The 18,790-nt window shown below is 40.8% G+C and overlaps 1 protein-coding gene across 1 annotated transcript in view; it reads left to right on the top strand.

Moving 5' to 3' along the window:
* cdhr2 (cadherin related family member 2) overlaps positions 1-18,790 on the top strand; it is a 129,284-nt gene that overhangs the window by 88,905 nt on the left and 21,589 nt on the right. The window contains exons 18-23 of the mRNA XM_080201582.1: positions 6,860-6,929; positions 8,295-8,915; positions 12,172-12,243; positions 13,859-13,908; positions 16,059-16,216; positions 17,183-17,285. Of these exons, the coding sequence (XP_080057708.1) occupies positions 6,860-6,929; positions 8,295-8,915; positions 12,172-12,243; positions 13,859-13,908; positions 16,059-16,216; positions 17,183-17,285 (1,074 nt within the window). The remainder of the gene's footprint in view (positions 1-6,859; positions 6,930-8,294; positions 8,916-12,171; positions 12,244-13,858; positions 13,909-16,058; positions 16,217-17,182; positions 17,286-18,790) is intronic.

The following is an 18,790-nucleotide window of genomic DNA, read 5'->3' as shown; positions in this document are numbered from 1 at the left end:
GCCACACACTTGGAAAATCAATTGCTTCTACATCCACAAGATCCTCAATATCAAATGGCAAGAAAAAGTCCCAGTCACAGAGGTCCTCGGGAGAACCAGCATGGTCAACATCAATGTTATAACAAAAACTGCTCCAATGGGCTGGACATGTTACCAGAATGCTTGACAACCGACTCCCTAGGTGAATTCACTATGGTGAACTGTGTGATGGAGCATACTTCTGTGGCGGCCTGAAGAAATGCTTCAAGGATATCCTGTAAACCTCCCTAAAGAACTTTAAAATTGATACTCCATCATGTGAGACCCTTGTCCAGGATCACTCAGCCTGGAGGAGTGCAGTTCCCAAAGGCACATCAGCAAATGACAAACAATGGATAATTTCAGCCCAAAACAAGTGCAAAGCATGTAAAAGCCATGAGAACAGTGCCCCTCAACTACCTGGCCTCATTTTCCTGTCCTTACTGGAACCTTTCGTGCCAAGATACAAATCATCCGCACCCGCACAACCCAACACCTGGAGGACAAACAAAGAAAATCAATACTGAAGGACAAATGATGAGGTCTGCACAAAAGCAAGAACAGTTGTCTCAGCATCTATAAATGTACCGGTGGCAACATCAGATGTCCTGTTCTTTGTTTTCAGGCCTTTAACCTAGCATGCAGGTTTCAAAAATACCTGACCTGGGCCCCCTGTCTCCATGGTAACCAGGACACGATGGCATATTGCCAGGCAGAACTAGCAGCGGGTTACACGTACTTGTTCATTATGTTATTAACCTTGAATTATAAAGACAAGTCCAAAGCATAATTATCATTTAAGACCTCACATTTGTAAAAGTTGACAGTAAATGGACTTGCAATAAAATTGTGTCTTCGCTAAAAGTGAACTGGAACAAGAATTAAAATAATATTAGACAGGGAGAAATCACAGGGGGACTTTTAATTTCCGAAAATGGCTGAGTTTAGGTTGAGTGGGATGTAAAAATGCTAAAACTCTAAATACCTGCTCCATCCGCCTTCAATCTGCCAATATCTAGTTCTAACAGATATATGGGACATGGTGGGGATGGTGCAAGAGGACAACCCATCGTCCCACAAGAGGTGCATTGCTCATTTAAATATTATAATGAGGCTGCATGTCTCAGATATAACTGATAAACAGGCTTCCTAAGCCTTTAACACTGCTCAAATCTTCTCACCCTTTCCTGACTCTGCTAATTTCTCCTCTGAGCTCTGATCTTCCCTCTGCTCCAGGTACTGATCTTCCCCTGAACCCAACTTCCAATTTTTCCCTCTGCTCTGGATCCCAATCGTCCTCCAATCCCAGCTTCCCATCCCCCTTCTGGCCTTTCATCTACTTCCTACCTTCCTCTTGCCATTCCAGCCCCTCCCTCTGTCTTCTTTATTCCCCAGCTGCAGCGTGAGGCTGAGGGCCTGTACGTATTCCACAGCCATCTAATCTTACAACCTGGCTGGCTGCCAGAGGGAAATGGAGACGAGAGATGATAATCAGATCTTGTGGTTGAAATTTGGCAGGATCTGAGGGAAAACTTGCTCTCCTGGGTTTTCCTACTGCAAAATTGCAACACACCTTCTCAGCCCCGAGATAAGATCGGAACAATACAATCAATTGTATGTACTGAAACAAAATAATTTGCAGCATTGAAATAGAATTTTACAAACAAGAAACCTGTCACATAATCAAATAGACAGAGACAAAGACAGAAAATGGGAAAATAGCTCATGTCCTAATTTTTCAGTAGGATGTCAAATACACTGGGAATTATGAAATAATTATGAAAATGCTGGCAAATCTCAGTAGGGCTAGCAGCACTTGTGGTGAAAGAAAACAGAGAAGTACTGGAAATGATATGTGTTTGGTTACGTTGTAAAGAGTTTTTTTTAAAAAGAGGTGACACTTAGGTCATTTCAAAGAAGCAAAGAAACTAACTTGGAGCCCACACATATTTGCAAAAGACTGAACAATTATTTGGAATTGTTTTTTTAACGTGTCATCTTATCTGAGTCATAGAAATGTACTGGATCTCTCGACTTTGAACAGACAGTTCATGACATGACCTCAAATTCAACCCAGTCCAATCTCCAGTTAAAATAGGAACTTTTATACTGAAACTTAGCCATCCAAATACAGCGTTAAGTTAAAACTGAAGCCTATGACTCAAAAAGAGAATTGTGGTTAAAGCGTAATATCTGGATTACTGGTAGGACAATGTAAATTGGGTAATGAATTGATGAAATACGAGGAAAGATAGCATAGCAATTAATGTCCAGCTGGAGAGTGATGATAGCAAGGATCAATAAGTTTTATAGTATTTATAAGTAACCCTTCTGATGATACCAAGATGTATGGTCAGTCAGGATGTTTAAAGGAAACTAGTGATGGGTCAGCAATCCACACAAAGATATACTGGTTAGGTGCTTGATCCAAACAGGTGCCAGAATGTGGCAATAACTTAATTGCAGTGTTAATGTAAGCCTTACTTGTGACAAATAAACTTTACTGAATAGCAATTAGTTAGATGAATTACAATGGTATTTAGTGAGGGCAGCACAGTGGCACGGTGGTTAGCGCTGCTGCCTCACAGGACCAAGGATCTGGGTTCAATTCCCAGCTCAGGTCACTGTCTGCGTGGAGTTTGCATGTTCTCCCCCCGTCTGCATGGGTTTCCTCCGGGTGCTCCAGTTTCCTCCCACGGTCTGAAAACATGCTGGTTAGGTGCACTGACCTTTATTGTATTTATTATCACTTGTGACTAATGAATAAACTTTAAATTACTGCATTTTACAACAAGAAAATAAGAATAACCTGAATATCAGAGACACTGAGGGTAAGATATTCTGGCCCATCCAGCTGACGAGATCTTCCTGTCAAAGTTGGTCCCCATGGTGGGTTTTCTGATAGTGGACTGGGCAGGGGTGTGCCATGCAAAAGCACATAGACTTTGCCAGAACCGAAAGATCTTGCTGGTGGTCAATGGCTCACCACATTCAGCGGAGAAAAACCTACCTTGCGGTGCCAGAAAAATCCTGTCTTTAGAATCTGATCTCCTTTTGGCACATACTAGAACTCTTTGAAAGTGCTGACCAATATGATTCCAGATCCCTAGCTTTCTGTCATAACTTTGTAAATTAGTCATCATAAAGTACATATCCACTTGCCTATTGGAAGTTCCTTTGAAACCTGCTTGTAACACTCCTTCAGACAGTCTTTTGTGAAATTAATAAATCCTATGTGCAAAATATTTACTCTTTGTTTTGCCTCAAGTTCTTTAGCCAATTATTTTAAATCTATGTCCTCTGATTACCAACCTACTTATCAGAAGAAACTGTTTCTCTATCGAAACCTATCACAATTTGAATACATTGACTACATTTCTCCTTAACCTTCTTTGATCTAAGCAGAACAATCCTGGCTTCTCCGAGCACATGGTATATCTGAAATCTTGCATCTCCTTTATCATCCTGGTAGATATCGGGTGGGATTTTTTGGCCTCGTTTGTCCTGAAACCACAAAATCCTGTCCAAGGTTCACGGACCATCCTGTGCTTTACCCCTTGCCCTGTCCAATTCCCGTGGTGGACGGGTCGGTAAAATTCTGGTTATCCTTCCTAAAGTGTGGTGGTCAGAATTGGACACAATACTTTATCTGAGACCGAATCAGCGGTTTATAAAGGTTCAGCAGAACATCCTTGTTTCCTTATTCAATATTCCTATTGATGAAGTTAGGTAACCGACAAGCTGTGTTAACCACCTTATCAGAGATTTAAATATGTACCACTAGGCCCCTCTAATTTTGAACATCTCAACATTATACCACTAAGACTATGCTATCTCTCCAGGTTGTTCCTCCCAAAGAGTATTACTTCACATTTATCCAGATTAAGTTGGATCTATATCTGATTGCCCATTTTGCCAATCTATCTAAGTTCTTCTGAAGTCTGCTAACATCCTCCTTGCTGTCTAGTTTTGGGCGCCGCACCTGCGCAAGGATATTTTGGCCCTGGAGGGAGTGCAGAGGAGGTTTACTAGGCTGATACCGGAGTTGAGGGGATTGAGCTATGAGGAGAGGCTGAATAAACTAGGCTTGTACTCGTTAGAGTTTAGAAGAATGAGGGGAGATCTCATTGAGACGTATAAGATGATGAATGGGATGGATAGGATAGAGGTGGAGAGACTCTTCCCGCTCAAAAAAGACAGTAGGACTAGGGGGCACAGCCTCAAGATAAAGGGGAGGCGGTTTAGAACGGAGTTGAGGAGGAACTTCTTCACTCAAAGGGTGGTGAATCTCTGGAATTCTCTGCCCGTTGAAGTGGTGGAGGCTGCCTCGCTAAATATTTTTAAGAAGCGGGTTGATGGGTTCTTGATAAGAGAGGGGATTAAGGGTTATGGGGAGAGGGCGGGAAAGTGGAACTGAGCCACAACAGATCAGCCATGATCTTATTGAATGGCGGGGCAGGCTCGAAGGGCTAGATGGCCTACTCCTGCTCCTATTTCTTATGTTCTTATGTTCTTATGTTCTTAGTACAATGCAAAGTTTTGTATCATCTGCATATTGTGAAATTGTACTCCCAAATTCTAGGAGCAGCTCATTTATAGATAAAATAAGCAGCGATGTTGATATTGATCCTGGGAGATCCCAGTACATTCCAAAAGCTTTTGGCATCTCCATCCTTGCTTCCCTTAGAAACATGGGATGCAATGAATTGCAAGCACAATTCTAGCTTGGTCACCACTACTTAGACAAGGCTGCATGACTGTCAACATGGAGAATGAATTTTACAAGGTTATAAGATGCACAGGAAAGATAAGTGGCAAAGGCAGGTACATGAAGTTAGGCTTAAGATCAGCCATGACCTCACTGAACAGCAGAACAGATTAGGGGCAGCTAAATGGCCTACTGCTATTTTTCTATATTTCAATGCATTCCATCTGCACCTGGTGTTTTATCAACTTTGAGTGATAATTATCTTTTTTGTACCTCCATTCTATTTATTCTCATCCTATCCAATATATTTACTCTATCCTTTTGTACTGTGGCATTGACTTCATCCTTTTCTTTGGTGAAGACAAATATGAAGTATTCTTTCAGCAGTTCAGACATGTCTTCTGCCTCCGCAAGAAGATTTCTGTTTCTTAATCAGCTCTCCTACCATATCTTTTTAATTTTTATCTATGATTTTTGGGTCCTATTATGTACTATCATTGTATGCTATAAATATATTTCAATTTCACCCTGCATTCTCTGTTCATATGGCTGGATTTTACAGTCCTTCTATTGGGTGTTTTCAGTGGGGAAGGTGGGAGCACAAGTAACATGTGAAAGTGGCAAGTCCACCGGCTTACTGCCCACTCTTGAGCTGCCCGTTTCCCCCCCCCCACACAGTAATTGTTAAATCAGCAACCCACCTGCCATATTTAAACAAATAATTAAGAGTCAATCAGGCATGTTAACAAGCCACTGGACCCAGATGATATGCTGCTCATGATTGGTAAAGGCAAGAAAATTGTCCCCAGATGTTGCCGCCTCCCTTCTTCCTCCCGCCTGACCTCAAGAACATCCCCTCCGATTCCTCTCCTCACTGACCCTTCAATCGGGTTGCCCGATTCCAAAGACCTCCAACTTAATGAGTACAGACACTATGGTTGTCTTCTTTGTCAGGCTGCATCCAATCCCAGCAGTGCCCACCACTGAGCTCTGTTAGGGCTGCGAGAGCTGCCAGTCAGTCAGGCTGGCAACCCTCAAGTTCCACTCTCGGCCCATCTCGCCTGCCAGCAGCATGTTATGACTGCAGGGTAGGATTTGTTTGATGCATCGACTGCCAGCAGATTCTTGCGGCAGGGGAGGTGTGGGCAGTGATGGTGGTGGTGGGGGGGGGGTGTAATGGGGGGGTGCTGGTTGCGGGGACTGGTGGACAGGGGGGTGGGGTTGATTAATTCCCAATAAAATCCAACCTTGATTTCTACTATATTTGGTACCTGATTTGTCATTAAATTCATATTTATACTTAATCCCCTATTTCGGGTAGCATGGTGGCACAGTGGTTAGCACTGCTGCCTCACAGTGCCAGGGACCTGGGTTCAATTCCCAGCTTGGCTCACTGTCTGTGTGGAGTTTGCACTTTCTTCCCGTGTCTGCGTGGGTTTTCTCCGGCTACTCCCATTTCTTCCCACAATCTAAAGATGTGCAGGTTAGGTTGATTGGCAATGCTAAATTGACCCTAGCGTCAGGGTAAATGTGTGTGGTTACGGGAATAGTGCTTGGGTGGGATTGTGGTTGGTTCAGACTTGTTGGGCCAAATGGCCTCCTTCTGCACTGTAGGGATTCTATGATTCCTTTCATCGTTGTTTATTTTGTGTTTAAGATGCTATTTTGTTCCCTCTTGTGTAAAACTACTTGGTTTATACTCAAACCACCTTCACCTTTACTGTCTGCCATTCCTCATTTACTCCTTCTCTTTGAATCTTTTGCGGCAGGAGAGATGGAGTGGGGGTGTGGGGTGGGTGGGTGGGTGGTCGCAGGGTCTGGTGGGCAGGGGGGTGGGGTTGATTCCACCCACCTACACTGGATCCCTTCTCAAATCATCTAAATTGGCTCTCCAACAACTGGCTTCGTTCACCTTTCATTTTTCTTTGTCTCTATTGGAAATGTTTCATACCTAACTCAGTGGAGATTGGTAGGAGGTTTGATCAGGATGAATTACAGCCTGGTTGCTCATCTGAGAAAATTCTTCAGAATGGTGCAAGTTGTTTGCATACTTCTTTAGGGATGAAAATATCTTTTACAGTAAGGAAAAAAAATTACATATTTTTAAATATCCTTTTCCTTTAAAATCAACAGGATGAAAATGACAATTCACCAATATTTACTGAGCCTGTCTATAATGCCACTGTAATGGAAGATACATTAGGTAAGCTAAGACTCTGAAAGAGCAACTACACGGAGCAATTATCTTTGTTGTTAACTAAATTGTGTGTTCGTGTATAAGAGCATATGCTTCCTGCCCTTTCCCTTGGCCCTCAACCCTATTGGCTTGACAACAGATTAAATTTGTGGCTTGCGAGATGGAGTAATATGTTGCAACTAAATTACTCTAAAACATTGAATTGAAACTATATTTGTTTTGGATGGTTGCAGTTCCAATCACTAAAGGCAGAGTTTCACGTAATGAATGATTTGCCTTTGCTGAACAGTGATAGTTCACAAAGGCATGTAAGGATTGGTTGACAGGATTCTTCTGAGCTCAGTGGATATTGTTGAGGAACAACACTAACTGCAGAAAAAAACCTGATTGGAGAAATAGATGACTTACCAATTGGTACATGCACTGACACAGTGGTGGGCAACTGTGGCCTGTGGGCTGCATGTGGCCCATCAGGGTTCTGAGTGCAGCCCATGTGACATTTTGTTGATGGTGCTGACATGTAGAGTTGCCAGATCCCACTGGTTTCCATCCATGTGGCTTTATTCCCCCAGCAGCACAACTAAGGCGATCTGCTTGTAAAGCAAGGCCTCATGAAGTGAAGTATGTGCTGATTGCACTCAACATTGGCTGTGAGAGCTGTGCACTCCCTCTGAATTCAATCAAGCAGAAATACTTATTTTATTTTTATATTTGACTCAAACCTTGCAGATGCCACTTCCCCAGCCCTCCTCCAAGTGCCAGTGAGCTTGGCTGACCCTACCACCTACTGCTGCCTAGACGTGTCTGTGTGGTGACCACCAGTCTGTCATATCACTGGAGAGTTGAGCATTGCATATATTCTGAATAAATTATCACCAGTTTACTTTACCATTCTATTTGTAATTTAAAGATTTCAATATAAAAAGTAAGCCTTTAATGAAATGTTGTTCAAAAAAATGCAAGTTCTTAATTTTTTCCTTGACTGACTATGTTAATGTTAAGGGCAGCACGATGGTTAGCACTGCTGCCTCACAGCACCAGGGACCTGGGTTCGATTCCTGGCTTGGGTTACTGTCTGTGCAGAGTCTGCATGTTCTCCTCGTGTCTGCATGGGTTTCCTCTGCGTGTTTTGATTTCTTCTCACAGTTCAAAAGAAGTGCTGGTTGGGTGTACTGACCATGCTAAGTTCTCTCTCAGTACCTGAACAGGCGCCAGAGTGTGGCAATTAAGGGATTTTACACAGTAACTTCATTGCAGTGTTAATGTAAGCCTACTTGTGACACTAATAAATAAACTTCATAAGCTTCATAATGTTAGTATCTTTTTGGGCAATATCCTCATCTTTCTCATTTGTTCTCACCATAAATACAGGAGCCTTTGTGACATTGGTTCAAGCGACTGACAATGACGCAACAGAAGTCAACAACCGAGTGACATACCGTATTGAAACCGGCAGCACTGGAATCTTTCTAATAAGAACAATGTTAATCAATAAAACTGATCCAAAACAGTACCAAGGAAACATTACTGTTGATCCAACAATAGCACTAGACTATGACAGAGGACCAAAATTTTACACCTTAGGAGTCAGTGCCTCGGATTCGGGATTTCCATCTAAATCAGCATCTGCAACTGTTTACGTGACCGTACTGGACATGAATGATGAGACTCCTGTACTAGATCCAGATTCAATGAAGGATTTGAATGTAATGGAAAACAACACCCAGCTTGGAATAGTGAGGAACATAACTGCGAGTGATATTGATACGAATCATTCATTAATTTATGAACTGATTTCAGTGGTTTGTTTGAAATCTGAAATTATTGATGATCAACCAGATGCACCATGCCGATACTGGTTTGGACTTTATGACAATGGATCACTCTATGTAAATGAATCTTCGGTCATTGACTATGAGGAGTATAATCAGGTGGTCATTACAATTCGTGTCACTGACCTTTACACTCAAAAAAATAATCCATCTTCAACTGGTAAGACAGTCTTCTAATACTCAAGTGTATGCGCTTTTCTAAAATATATTTTTACAATTCATTTATGGGACGTGGGCATCACTGGCTAGGCCAGTATTTATTGCCCATTTCTAGTTGGCTTCAGAAAGTGGTGGTGAGCTGCTTTCTTGAAATGCTGGAGACCCTGAGGTGCAGGTACCACCCATAGTACTGTACGGAGGAGTTCTAGGATTTTAACCCAGCAACAATGAAAGGACAGCAATATATTTCCTTGTCAGGATGGTGAGTGATTTGGAGGGAAACTTCCAGGTGATGTTCTCGGGTATCTGCTGCTTTTGTCCTTCGAGATGGTAGTAGTCATGGATTTGGAAGGTGCTGCCTTAGAAACCTTGGTGAGTTTCTGCAGTGCATTTTGTAGATGGTTCACATAGCTGCCATTATGCATCTTCTACTTGTTTGAGACAGTGTTATTTTTGGAGGGATCATCTTTTCAATCTTGCCTGTTTATTCTGCAAGGGAAGGAACAACCATTTTGGCCCTTTGCAGTTTTCCTCTTGGAGTTGCTGTATACTGTTTCGATTCAATCATCTACTTTCAGCGGCTGTTGTTGTTGCATCTGTAAAGATGCAGGTTTTCCACTCCACTTTTGTAAATGACTGTATCGCTACAATTTGGACAAAGGTAACATCAGGACACAGCAGTGCTAAAAATGTAGCGCCCTTCCCCACCCACCTCTACACACTCCACCTGCCCATCTAGATTAGATGCTTTTGCTGCAGAGATTACTGGATTTCCAAGGTATTGGCAAGCTACCATATTGATTTATTCAAGTACTAGTGCTTTTATTGTGCAAAGGGACTAATGCCTGTTTCAGGAATTGGCATTGCCAATGTTTTTGGTCTTTCCCGATCTGGCTGGTGGCACACTTCCAGCTTGTGGTGGCAAAGCAGCAACCCTCGAGTCTCTTACGTGTGTAATATATCAGGAAGTAAGAGCTCTATTCAATTTAATACATGTCTAATAATTGTGCCATATTTCTGATCGTTGTAGCAGAAGTACAGTGGAAATGTTTAAGTACAGAAACTGAGAACCAAAATTAGCTTTGGCTGTGTCAACTCCACCAAGATTCAAAACCACAGTCAACCTGCTTCTCAATGAGAGTCACGTTATGTTGGTTTTGATCAATCACCTAATATCAACAGAACACCTTAGCCTAGGAAACCAGCAGTGCGGCAGTGTTTTTCAGATCCTAAGTGGCTGCCTGACTTTCCAGTATGGCAGGCAAGAAGGACACACTCACTACCAGCTGGGAATATGCCAGTAAAGACCCAAAGCATTGGCATGCAGCAACCATTCCTGAAACAGGTATTAGTCTCTTAGCATAATGAAGGCATCAGCATCCCTTTGAATTAATGTGGCAGCTTACGAATGCCTTGGAAATACAGTAATCTCTTCAGCAAAAGCATCTAATCATAGTGGGCAGGTAGAATTAAAATCAGAGTCATAGATTTAATGACAATAATAAAACCTGGCTGAAAATGGGGCAGAAGTGGAAAATTAATATTTTGGGCTCTAACTAGGAGAGAGAGAATATAGAGGTAGGAGTTGTGTTGGTGAAGGAAGCAATATATATATGGGAATACAGATATAGTCAAAAAGGTTTAGTATGAGATACCTGCATGTTTGCTGATGTTGCAGTGCTAGTATCCAGTATTGAAGTTCGGTTGTAACAGCTTGAAGATCGGTTATCCAGAGCCTTCAAGGGAATTTGAACTGACAGTCTGCGTCAAGAAAGTTATGGGCCTCGATTTAGAGATTCCACCTTGTATCAACCTCACTATGGAGGTCATTGGCAGCTTCACATACCTTGGATCAACAATTACCAGCAGGCTGTCCCATGATGCCTAGAGCAGCTCCACAATTGTCAAGGTCACGTCAAAGTTGAGAAGTTGAGTGTGGATTGACATCAAAAGAGCCAAATTCCATATGTCCCGGGCTTTTGTTGTCAGCAACCTCCCATACAACAATGAGGCATGGAAAATTTACCTAAGCCAAGAAAAGCAGTTGAACAGCTTCTGCCTTCACTACTTCTGATGAATATTGGGCATTTCCTGGCAAGACAGAGTGCCAAATATGAAACTACACCAGCATGCAGGTATCCCCTGCCCATTTACCCTCTCGAGTCAGTGGTGATTTCCTTGGCTGGGTCATGTGAGCTGAATGGATGATAGCTGCATCCCCAAAGACATCTCTATGATGGGTGACACCACATCAAAAGGTCATCCACAAATCCGTTATGCAAGGACATCTGTAAGCAGGTGCGCAGGTTAACCAAGATCTGAGTCAATGCATGGGACGTCCTTCCTGCTAAGTAGAATCAGTCAGCAAAGGCATGGAAAATACAGGGGACAATAGAAATGACCAGATGGCAGAAAAGAAATGACTGGAAGGAAAAATCATCAGTTGACCTTGGGCCAATGCTATTTACCTGTGCCGGCTATGGAATGGCTGTCACTCAGAAATCAACCTCTATGTCCACAACAGATAATACTCAATCCAGAAGTGACATACACCCTAGACGAAGTCCATTGTCTCTTGAGAATGATGGAAGCCATTATCATGGTTGGAGGTTAAAGCTAAGAAAGGGATTATTACGATAGTTATAGGCCCATTAATTGCAGGAGGGAAATGGAAGTTAAAGGCCGCTCGTCGAGTAACATGATAAGTAGAGTTTTACAGCACAGAAAGAGGCTATTCAGTCCATCAAGTCTGCACCGGCCATCAGGCACCTATCCATTCTAATCCCATTTTCCAGCACTTGGTCCGTAACTTTGTATGCTATGGTGTTATAGATTTTAATTATCTCCTCAGTCATTTGGTACAAAGAGCAAGTACACCTTAGAATAAGACCTTTTCTACATTAAAGGCACAATGGAAATATTATTATTACTGTTAACGTTGCTGAGAATGCAGATTTCTGCGAAATTATTGATCAAGAATTTACAATTTATAACTTCTCCTTTCCCTCTAGTCATTTGCCAGATCCAATATGACAAGGTGGCCAGCCAGATTTCTAAGGGGCCTCTGCCACCAATACTTTTCAGGCTGGCTAAGTTTTATTGATTAGAAAATTGGGAGATTTAACCTGCATCCTGTCACATGTACTGTCTCTTCAAAAAAATTATCTTCAGTGGCTTAGTTTAATAAATAATTTAGAATTGGAATTTCCATTCATAAAACATGAATTTTAATTATGGGCATTTTTAAATATCAACAGGCAAACTTACAATCAACATTGTGGATGCAAATGACAACGCACCTGTGTTTCTTGCTTTTGAAAGAGTATCTGGTATGTCATCTTATCTTGAAATAACATTGTACAATGTTACTAAATGCCAATTAATGCATTTGTGCAAAAGCTAGTTTTGCTTTATAACAAGTATGTTATCCATTTATTGTTTATTGATATTGTAATCATTTTAAAGTCCTGCAGTCAAAACTGGTGTTATCAATGATTGCCCCAGTCATGGTGATCTGATTGTTCCACTACTTTTGTTCAAGTTACTATTGAAACAATGAACTCTTGCTTCTTGCTGGGCTGCAAGTTACTCAGGCTACTTTACACAGGCTGACTGATTTAAAAGAATGCCAATTTCTGCAGTAATTTCCTGCATTTCCCATAACTCTGCTGAATTCTACAATAGGTGTTAATTATAACCATATGCCACTGGCACATGATGATTGCACAAGCATAATACCCAGGTTCTTCATCTTATTAAACATCAGATAATATTAATTTGTGCTATCTCTGATGTCTAATTTATTTAACTTCTAGCAGGTAAAATTTGGGAGTCATTTTGATTTGGTGGAAGATGGTGGTACCTGCCCCACCCAACTTTCCTTTTCACTCTAGCCAATCTAAAGGAAAATTATATCATGAAGGATAGGCAGCCAATCCACCATACCCTGTGTTCTATAGAGCCCCTGTGTGGAAATTATTGTAGATGTAGTGATATTTTATTATATATTGTCATATTAACAGTTGCACATATTACTGGAATGTGGACAACACTGGTGAAGGACTGTTTATTGCTCATCTTTAGTTTCCCTGAAGACGTTAAAGTCAACAGTTGTTATAAAAGTCCAACAGATTTCACGGTTGATTTTCTGGCGTGAGTGCAAGTTTGCACTGGTTACACCTGATTTTTACCAGGTTCAGCTGACATTAATAACAGTTAACAATGTCAACATGGAGTTGGAGGTATTCCCACTCTGTTAACATACTTGACTGTGTCTGGGCTCTATTTTGAAAAGAGGCTAATTCTAGTTGTCCAAAGTGCCTATCTGGTTCAGGTGATAGCTCTTGGAGTCATCCTCAATGTAAACAAAAGTAATCTGCTCTCCTGCTACCCTGGAAGTCCTTCCCAGTCTGGATTTTACCTTCCCAGTGCCTGCCCCAGGCCCAAATTCCCATCTTTAATTAGCGAGGTGCATTGGTGTAATTGGTTAATCAGCCAATTGAGATTGACTATTAGAATATGAACTCTCTGATTAAGAGACAAATTGATGAGCCAATCAGGGAGCCCCTTGTTTTGTACTTAACCAGGAGTGTCAGTTCGTCTGGCACTCCTAATGTGGACGGCTAACTGAAAGCACTCTGTGTGTTGTTGACAGATATGTAAATAAAGGGATTTTGGTGAAGGGACTTCTGCCTCTGAGGACTTATTACAATAGGGATATCTGTTTGACACCCTGCAACATGCTTAACAAATTTAGCCGGGGTGCACCTCTTTGCTGCAGAATAGGACTAGATGTACTCTGTCTGTTGGTCACCCAAAAAAAATCAAAAGTGACCTTGGTGACTGTACAATTGGAAGGCCACTAAAGAAAATATGTTGCCTTTTTAAGATTCATGAAACCATTTTTTGAGATGCAGTAACTATTTGTATTATCTTGCATTTCAGTTATCATACCAGAATTGGCACCAATTTCTGCTGAAGTAGCAACCGTTAAGGTACATCAAACTTACGATAAATGTTGTTCATCTTTAGTGGCGTACTGTGAATAGTAATAAACATTGGTTTTGGTCTAGAAGTAGCACTGCACCTGCAGTGGAAGCACCACTCTGAAACTGCTACAGATTTATGATGACCCTGAGTCTTCACAGAGTGTTTACCTCCCACATTTGTTGAAGCCTTTCCAATAGCAAACCTGCACTAGCATGAAACATATTCTTGTATTAATCCAATACAACTATGAATTCTGCACGGGTAAGTGCTTAATTTGTGGGAAAAAAAGTAAAATAGATGCATAGATTATTTCTGACATTATCACCATTCAAATCCAAAGGAATGGTACCCACTTTCGCTGCATTAATATACTGTGATGTAAAGCTGTTTTCTGATAGACACAGGAAACAACACTTTATAATGAAATCTGTGCTGTAAAGAGGGCCCTTGGCATGTGGCCTGTTTTAAAGAGAATCTTTTTCATATTGGAGGTCTGCATATATTATAATCACCAGCTACTATTGTAGACAGTGGAAAGAAAACAGAAATTGTCAGCAGGTCTGGCAGCATCTGGGACGAAAGTAAAACAGAGCACCTGATTTTCTTTCCATTGATGTTCACAGAACGATTGTTAAACTGCTTCTTGAGAGATTTGTTTCCTAGCCTCACTGTCACTTTTACTTAGCTTGAAATTAAAAATTTTGGCAATATTTTCTAAGTCAATAGAAAATGAATATGGCCTCGGTGTAAAATCAACAGCCAAACTTGCTATCATTTTGAGCCACTGTGTGCAGACCTGAAAGGTTTAGAAGTTTATAAAGAATGTAAGTCTCAAGTGTTGACTTCACAAAGGATAATAAGCTTGAGCTATTAATCATGAAAGGCAAATAAAGAGATTTAAATGTCAGAGGTATTGTTTGAGAGAGCGAGAAAGAGGGATAGAGAGCATTATGATTAATGAAGGGTAGAACTCCCAGTTGGCAAAGTCCGCAATCATATGCTTAATGCACTTGAAATTATATACTATTGTCATAAAGGCATTAAACTATTTGTTTGAAATGTTTGTTTTAAACAGATTAATGCTTATGCAAGACAGCATTCACAAGAGTAATGTGAGCATATGTGCATTAAGTATATGCATACTTCACTGACTGGTTTTGTCCTCTGAAATAAAAGGTTGGTAGGTTTGAATCAATGAACAAAGATGGATTTGTTAGATAGAAGGATATTTTTCATAGTTAGAAACATGTCCTAACATACCATGTTTGTGGTGCTTGTCAGCCTGACTACTCCTCTGAAGGATCAGTGAAAAGTGCCAGTACATGAGACAGATCCGAGAATAAGGTTCAGTGACAACGAGTCAAGGGGCCTGCATGAAGACTGTTCAATTCAATTATCACTGCTTCATATACTTTTGTAGAATCATAGAGGAGTCGAAAACTGAAGGAGGTTGTGCGAACCAAGGGTGCGACTTTGAAGAACACTTCAGTCAGTTTCACACTAATTATTAATTCATTTCCCTTGATTTAATACAATTCCCTTGTGAAGGCTACAATTGAATGTGTGTCCACAACTCCATCAAGCAGTCCATTCCTCTTGATGCATAAACAATAATTTGGTTCTAAGGCAATTACTTAAATCTGTGACCTTTGGTCATTGACCCTTCAGTCTGTTTCTCTTTATTTGCTCAATCAAAGTTCTTCATGATTTTAAACACCTCTATCAGATCTCTACCTTAAAGAGAAAAACCAACCCAACTTCCTCAGTCCATTCACATAACTCATTGTGGCAAAGAGTATACAAGGCCTGCTACATTTCCTGTTGGGTTTTAGGAAGTCTCACAATACCAGGTTAAAGTCCAACAGGTTTATTTGATAGTAAATGCCACAAGCTTCCGGAACGCTGTTCCTTCGTCAGGTGAGTGGAGAGTTCTAGTCACCAAATGAGTTTTACTTATCTCAGCTGATGAATATTCGACAATTTTTGAATCCCCATCAAGTATCCTAATAGTAACTAAAATAGAGGTTTGAACTTGAGCCCTAGCAGTTTAGCATGGGAAGGCTAGTGCCTTATTAGTGTAGCTACTGAGGGAACTATTGAAATCAACTGTCGGTAACAAATCAGATGTAAGTTAACGCAAAGCTTTTCTTGACAGGCAAGTGACAATGATACTGGAAAAAATGCAGAAATTAATTTTGTTGTCACAAAAGTTCTCTTCATTTTTTCGGATGATCAGCCAACCCAAACATTGCCAAATGTATTTGAAGCTTCAAGAGCGACCTTTATTGGTGGTGAATATACAGCAATTATCAAGTAATGTATATTTCTTATTATTTCATATAATGAGTGATCGCACGACAACAATGCACATTGCAAAACCATATCAATACGATTATAATAACAGAAAATTATTGGTGGGGCAGCTAAACTATTCTTATGTTGTTAAATAATCCATGCTTTTCTGTATTTGGCCCTACTGGAAGTGCATTTGAGGCTCTCCAAAGATTTATAGAACCTTTATCATCTTGTTGTTATATTTCTCATTAATCATTCCCTTCACTCTGAAATTCACCGCTACACAATTCTACCTTTTCTATGTTTAAGTCCTTCCTTTGATTTTGCTATCATTGGTTAAGAAATGACAAATACTGCTGCCTCACAGCGCTAGGGACCTGGGTTTGATTCCTGGCTTGGGTCAGTGTCTGTGCAGAGTTTGTACCGTGCCTGCATGGGTTTCCTCCAGGTTCTTTGGTTTCCTCCCACAGTCCAGTTAGGTGCATTGACCATGCTAAATTCTCCCTTGGAGTACCCAAACAGAATGGTGACTAGAGGATTTTCACAGCAACTTCATTGCAGTGTTAATGTAAGCCTACTTGTGATACGAATAAATAAACTTAAATTATCAGGACATGCACCTATGTAAAAAACACTTAAATTTATATATTTTCTTGGTCGTTTATCCTATCCTTCCCTTAATGGTTACAACTGACCTTGATATGATGCCAGCAGCAAACAGTACATGGAGATCAAAGACCCAAACCTTTTAGTTTTTATTGCTGTTCAGGGTTCATTACAAAGTTAGAAATTTGGAGTAATTATTATTTTTATTTTAGTTGGTCAGTTTATTAAATATCATTCTTATAGTGAGATCTTTGAATTGCTGTCATGCTTCTTAACACATATAGTAACTTACAGCCTCAGCAGATTTTCTTATTAACAAGTGACTTTGAATTACCTTGCCTAATGATTTTAAAGTGGTCCTTTGTTACTGTTTTCTAGGATTAAATCTTCGCTGGACAAAACATTAAAGGGTCAATACAAGATAACTATAGAAGCAAACGATGGAGGCAATCCCACTTTATCTGCAACAAGTTACCTAGATGTAAGTATTATAAAAAATATTCAGTTTGCTATGATATTCATGTCCCCTTTAAAGCATGAATGATTAAATTAGTAAATAAATTTTATCTTGTTGAATGAACATAGAGTATTGGTCAGTTTGGCTCAGACAAATAAAATTGTGAACAACTTGTAATGTCTTTTTATCCTGGTGGTATTTTATGAAGTGCAGAAAACAAAAAGGAGACTTGGCTTGGTTCCCAAATAACATTGACATTTCAGCTTAGGTTTTCCTTCTATTTTCCTTCTGCTTTGCAGTGCAGTTGGAGGCAGATGAAGTGGGGAGCCAGCTTACAGCAAATTCTTGCCTGTCCAAAGCACCATCAGAATTATCCTCTCTCTCCCCAATTTGAGTGACCAAATACAAATCCCATTTAAATGACTCATTGGTATACATTACTCCATTTATCTTCCTGACCTCCTTTATCTCACTTCAGAAAGCACACCAGTATAAAAATGGCACTTCGAGTTGCTAGGCAGTGGGAGGCCATTTTGATTGTTGTGTTGGGTTAGTTTAGGCCAAACTTTGGGACTAAAACCTGTTCACTTCAGCCTTTTGGATCTTTAATCGGCTAAGAGATACTCACTAATTCTCAGATTGCATCCTCTAATTTTTGGTCCTGGAACCTGTTGAAAAGGGACCTTTTCAAAATCAGCCCATGAGTTTTTCTATGCTGTTTCTAATGCTTTGTTATTTGAGCTTCCAGTTCCTGTCATTCCATTTAGTTCTTTCATCAGCTTTAGGGGAGAAATTCAGCATCAGTGCAACAGTTCGCAATGTGGCAATGATGAGAAATTTAGAAGGGCAATGGCTTGTACTTGCCTGTGCATGAAAATGAATTACTGCTAAATTTATCTTTTTTTAGGTAGCCCTGAGTTTTAGAAATGAGTTTCCAGCATTTGTTGAAAGCTTTGTTTACTTTACTTGTCAATTCTAAACAGAACATGCATTGTGCAAGTTTTGACTAGATTTCCCAGATTTACAATGGCCTAACCAGTAATCTTAGGGGCAGCAAAACAAGCCTGATCCACTTTAATACAGTGAATTGCTGCTGATCCAGGGTAGCCCTCTATTTGGCCATAATTCTCCCGAATTGGGCTTAAGTACTCATACTAGTAGGTAAAGCCAGTGTGTTTCCCTGGCAACATCTTTCAGATGTGATTAACCAGCTGAGAGATGCAAATAAGCCCACCCTGAGAAAACTGCTAGCCAGTCTGGCAGTTTAGAAAAGATCTCTGTGCATGCTAACCCCTCCCCTCCCCTGCTGACCAGGGGAGCATCACCAACCTCTCAGCAAAACCCACTCACCACTCAAATAACAGGTCACTCCTCCACCCCCCTCCCCTCCCATGCAGGCATGAGGGTTGCTATCCAACCCACCCGCTCCCCCCAGCCCCACCTCAGCCCCTTCTCCACCTTAGTCCCACCTCACCTCAGTCCCATTCCCCCCTCAGACATTTCCTCAGCCCCTCTTCCCCCTCATAACT

The sequence above is a fragment of the Carcharhinus amblyrhynchos genome, chromosome 13, assembly GCF_965287045.1.
Source record: "Carcharhinus amblyrhynchos chromosome 13, sCarAmb.v2.hapA, whole genome shotgun sequence".
NCBI classification, from domain to species: domain Eukaryota; kingdom Metazoa; phylum Chordata; class Chondrichthyes; order Carcharhiniformes; family Carcharhinidae; genus Carcharhinus; species Carcharhinus amblyrhynchos.
This window is presented reverse-complemented; position numbering and strand designations above follow the sequence as displayed.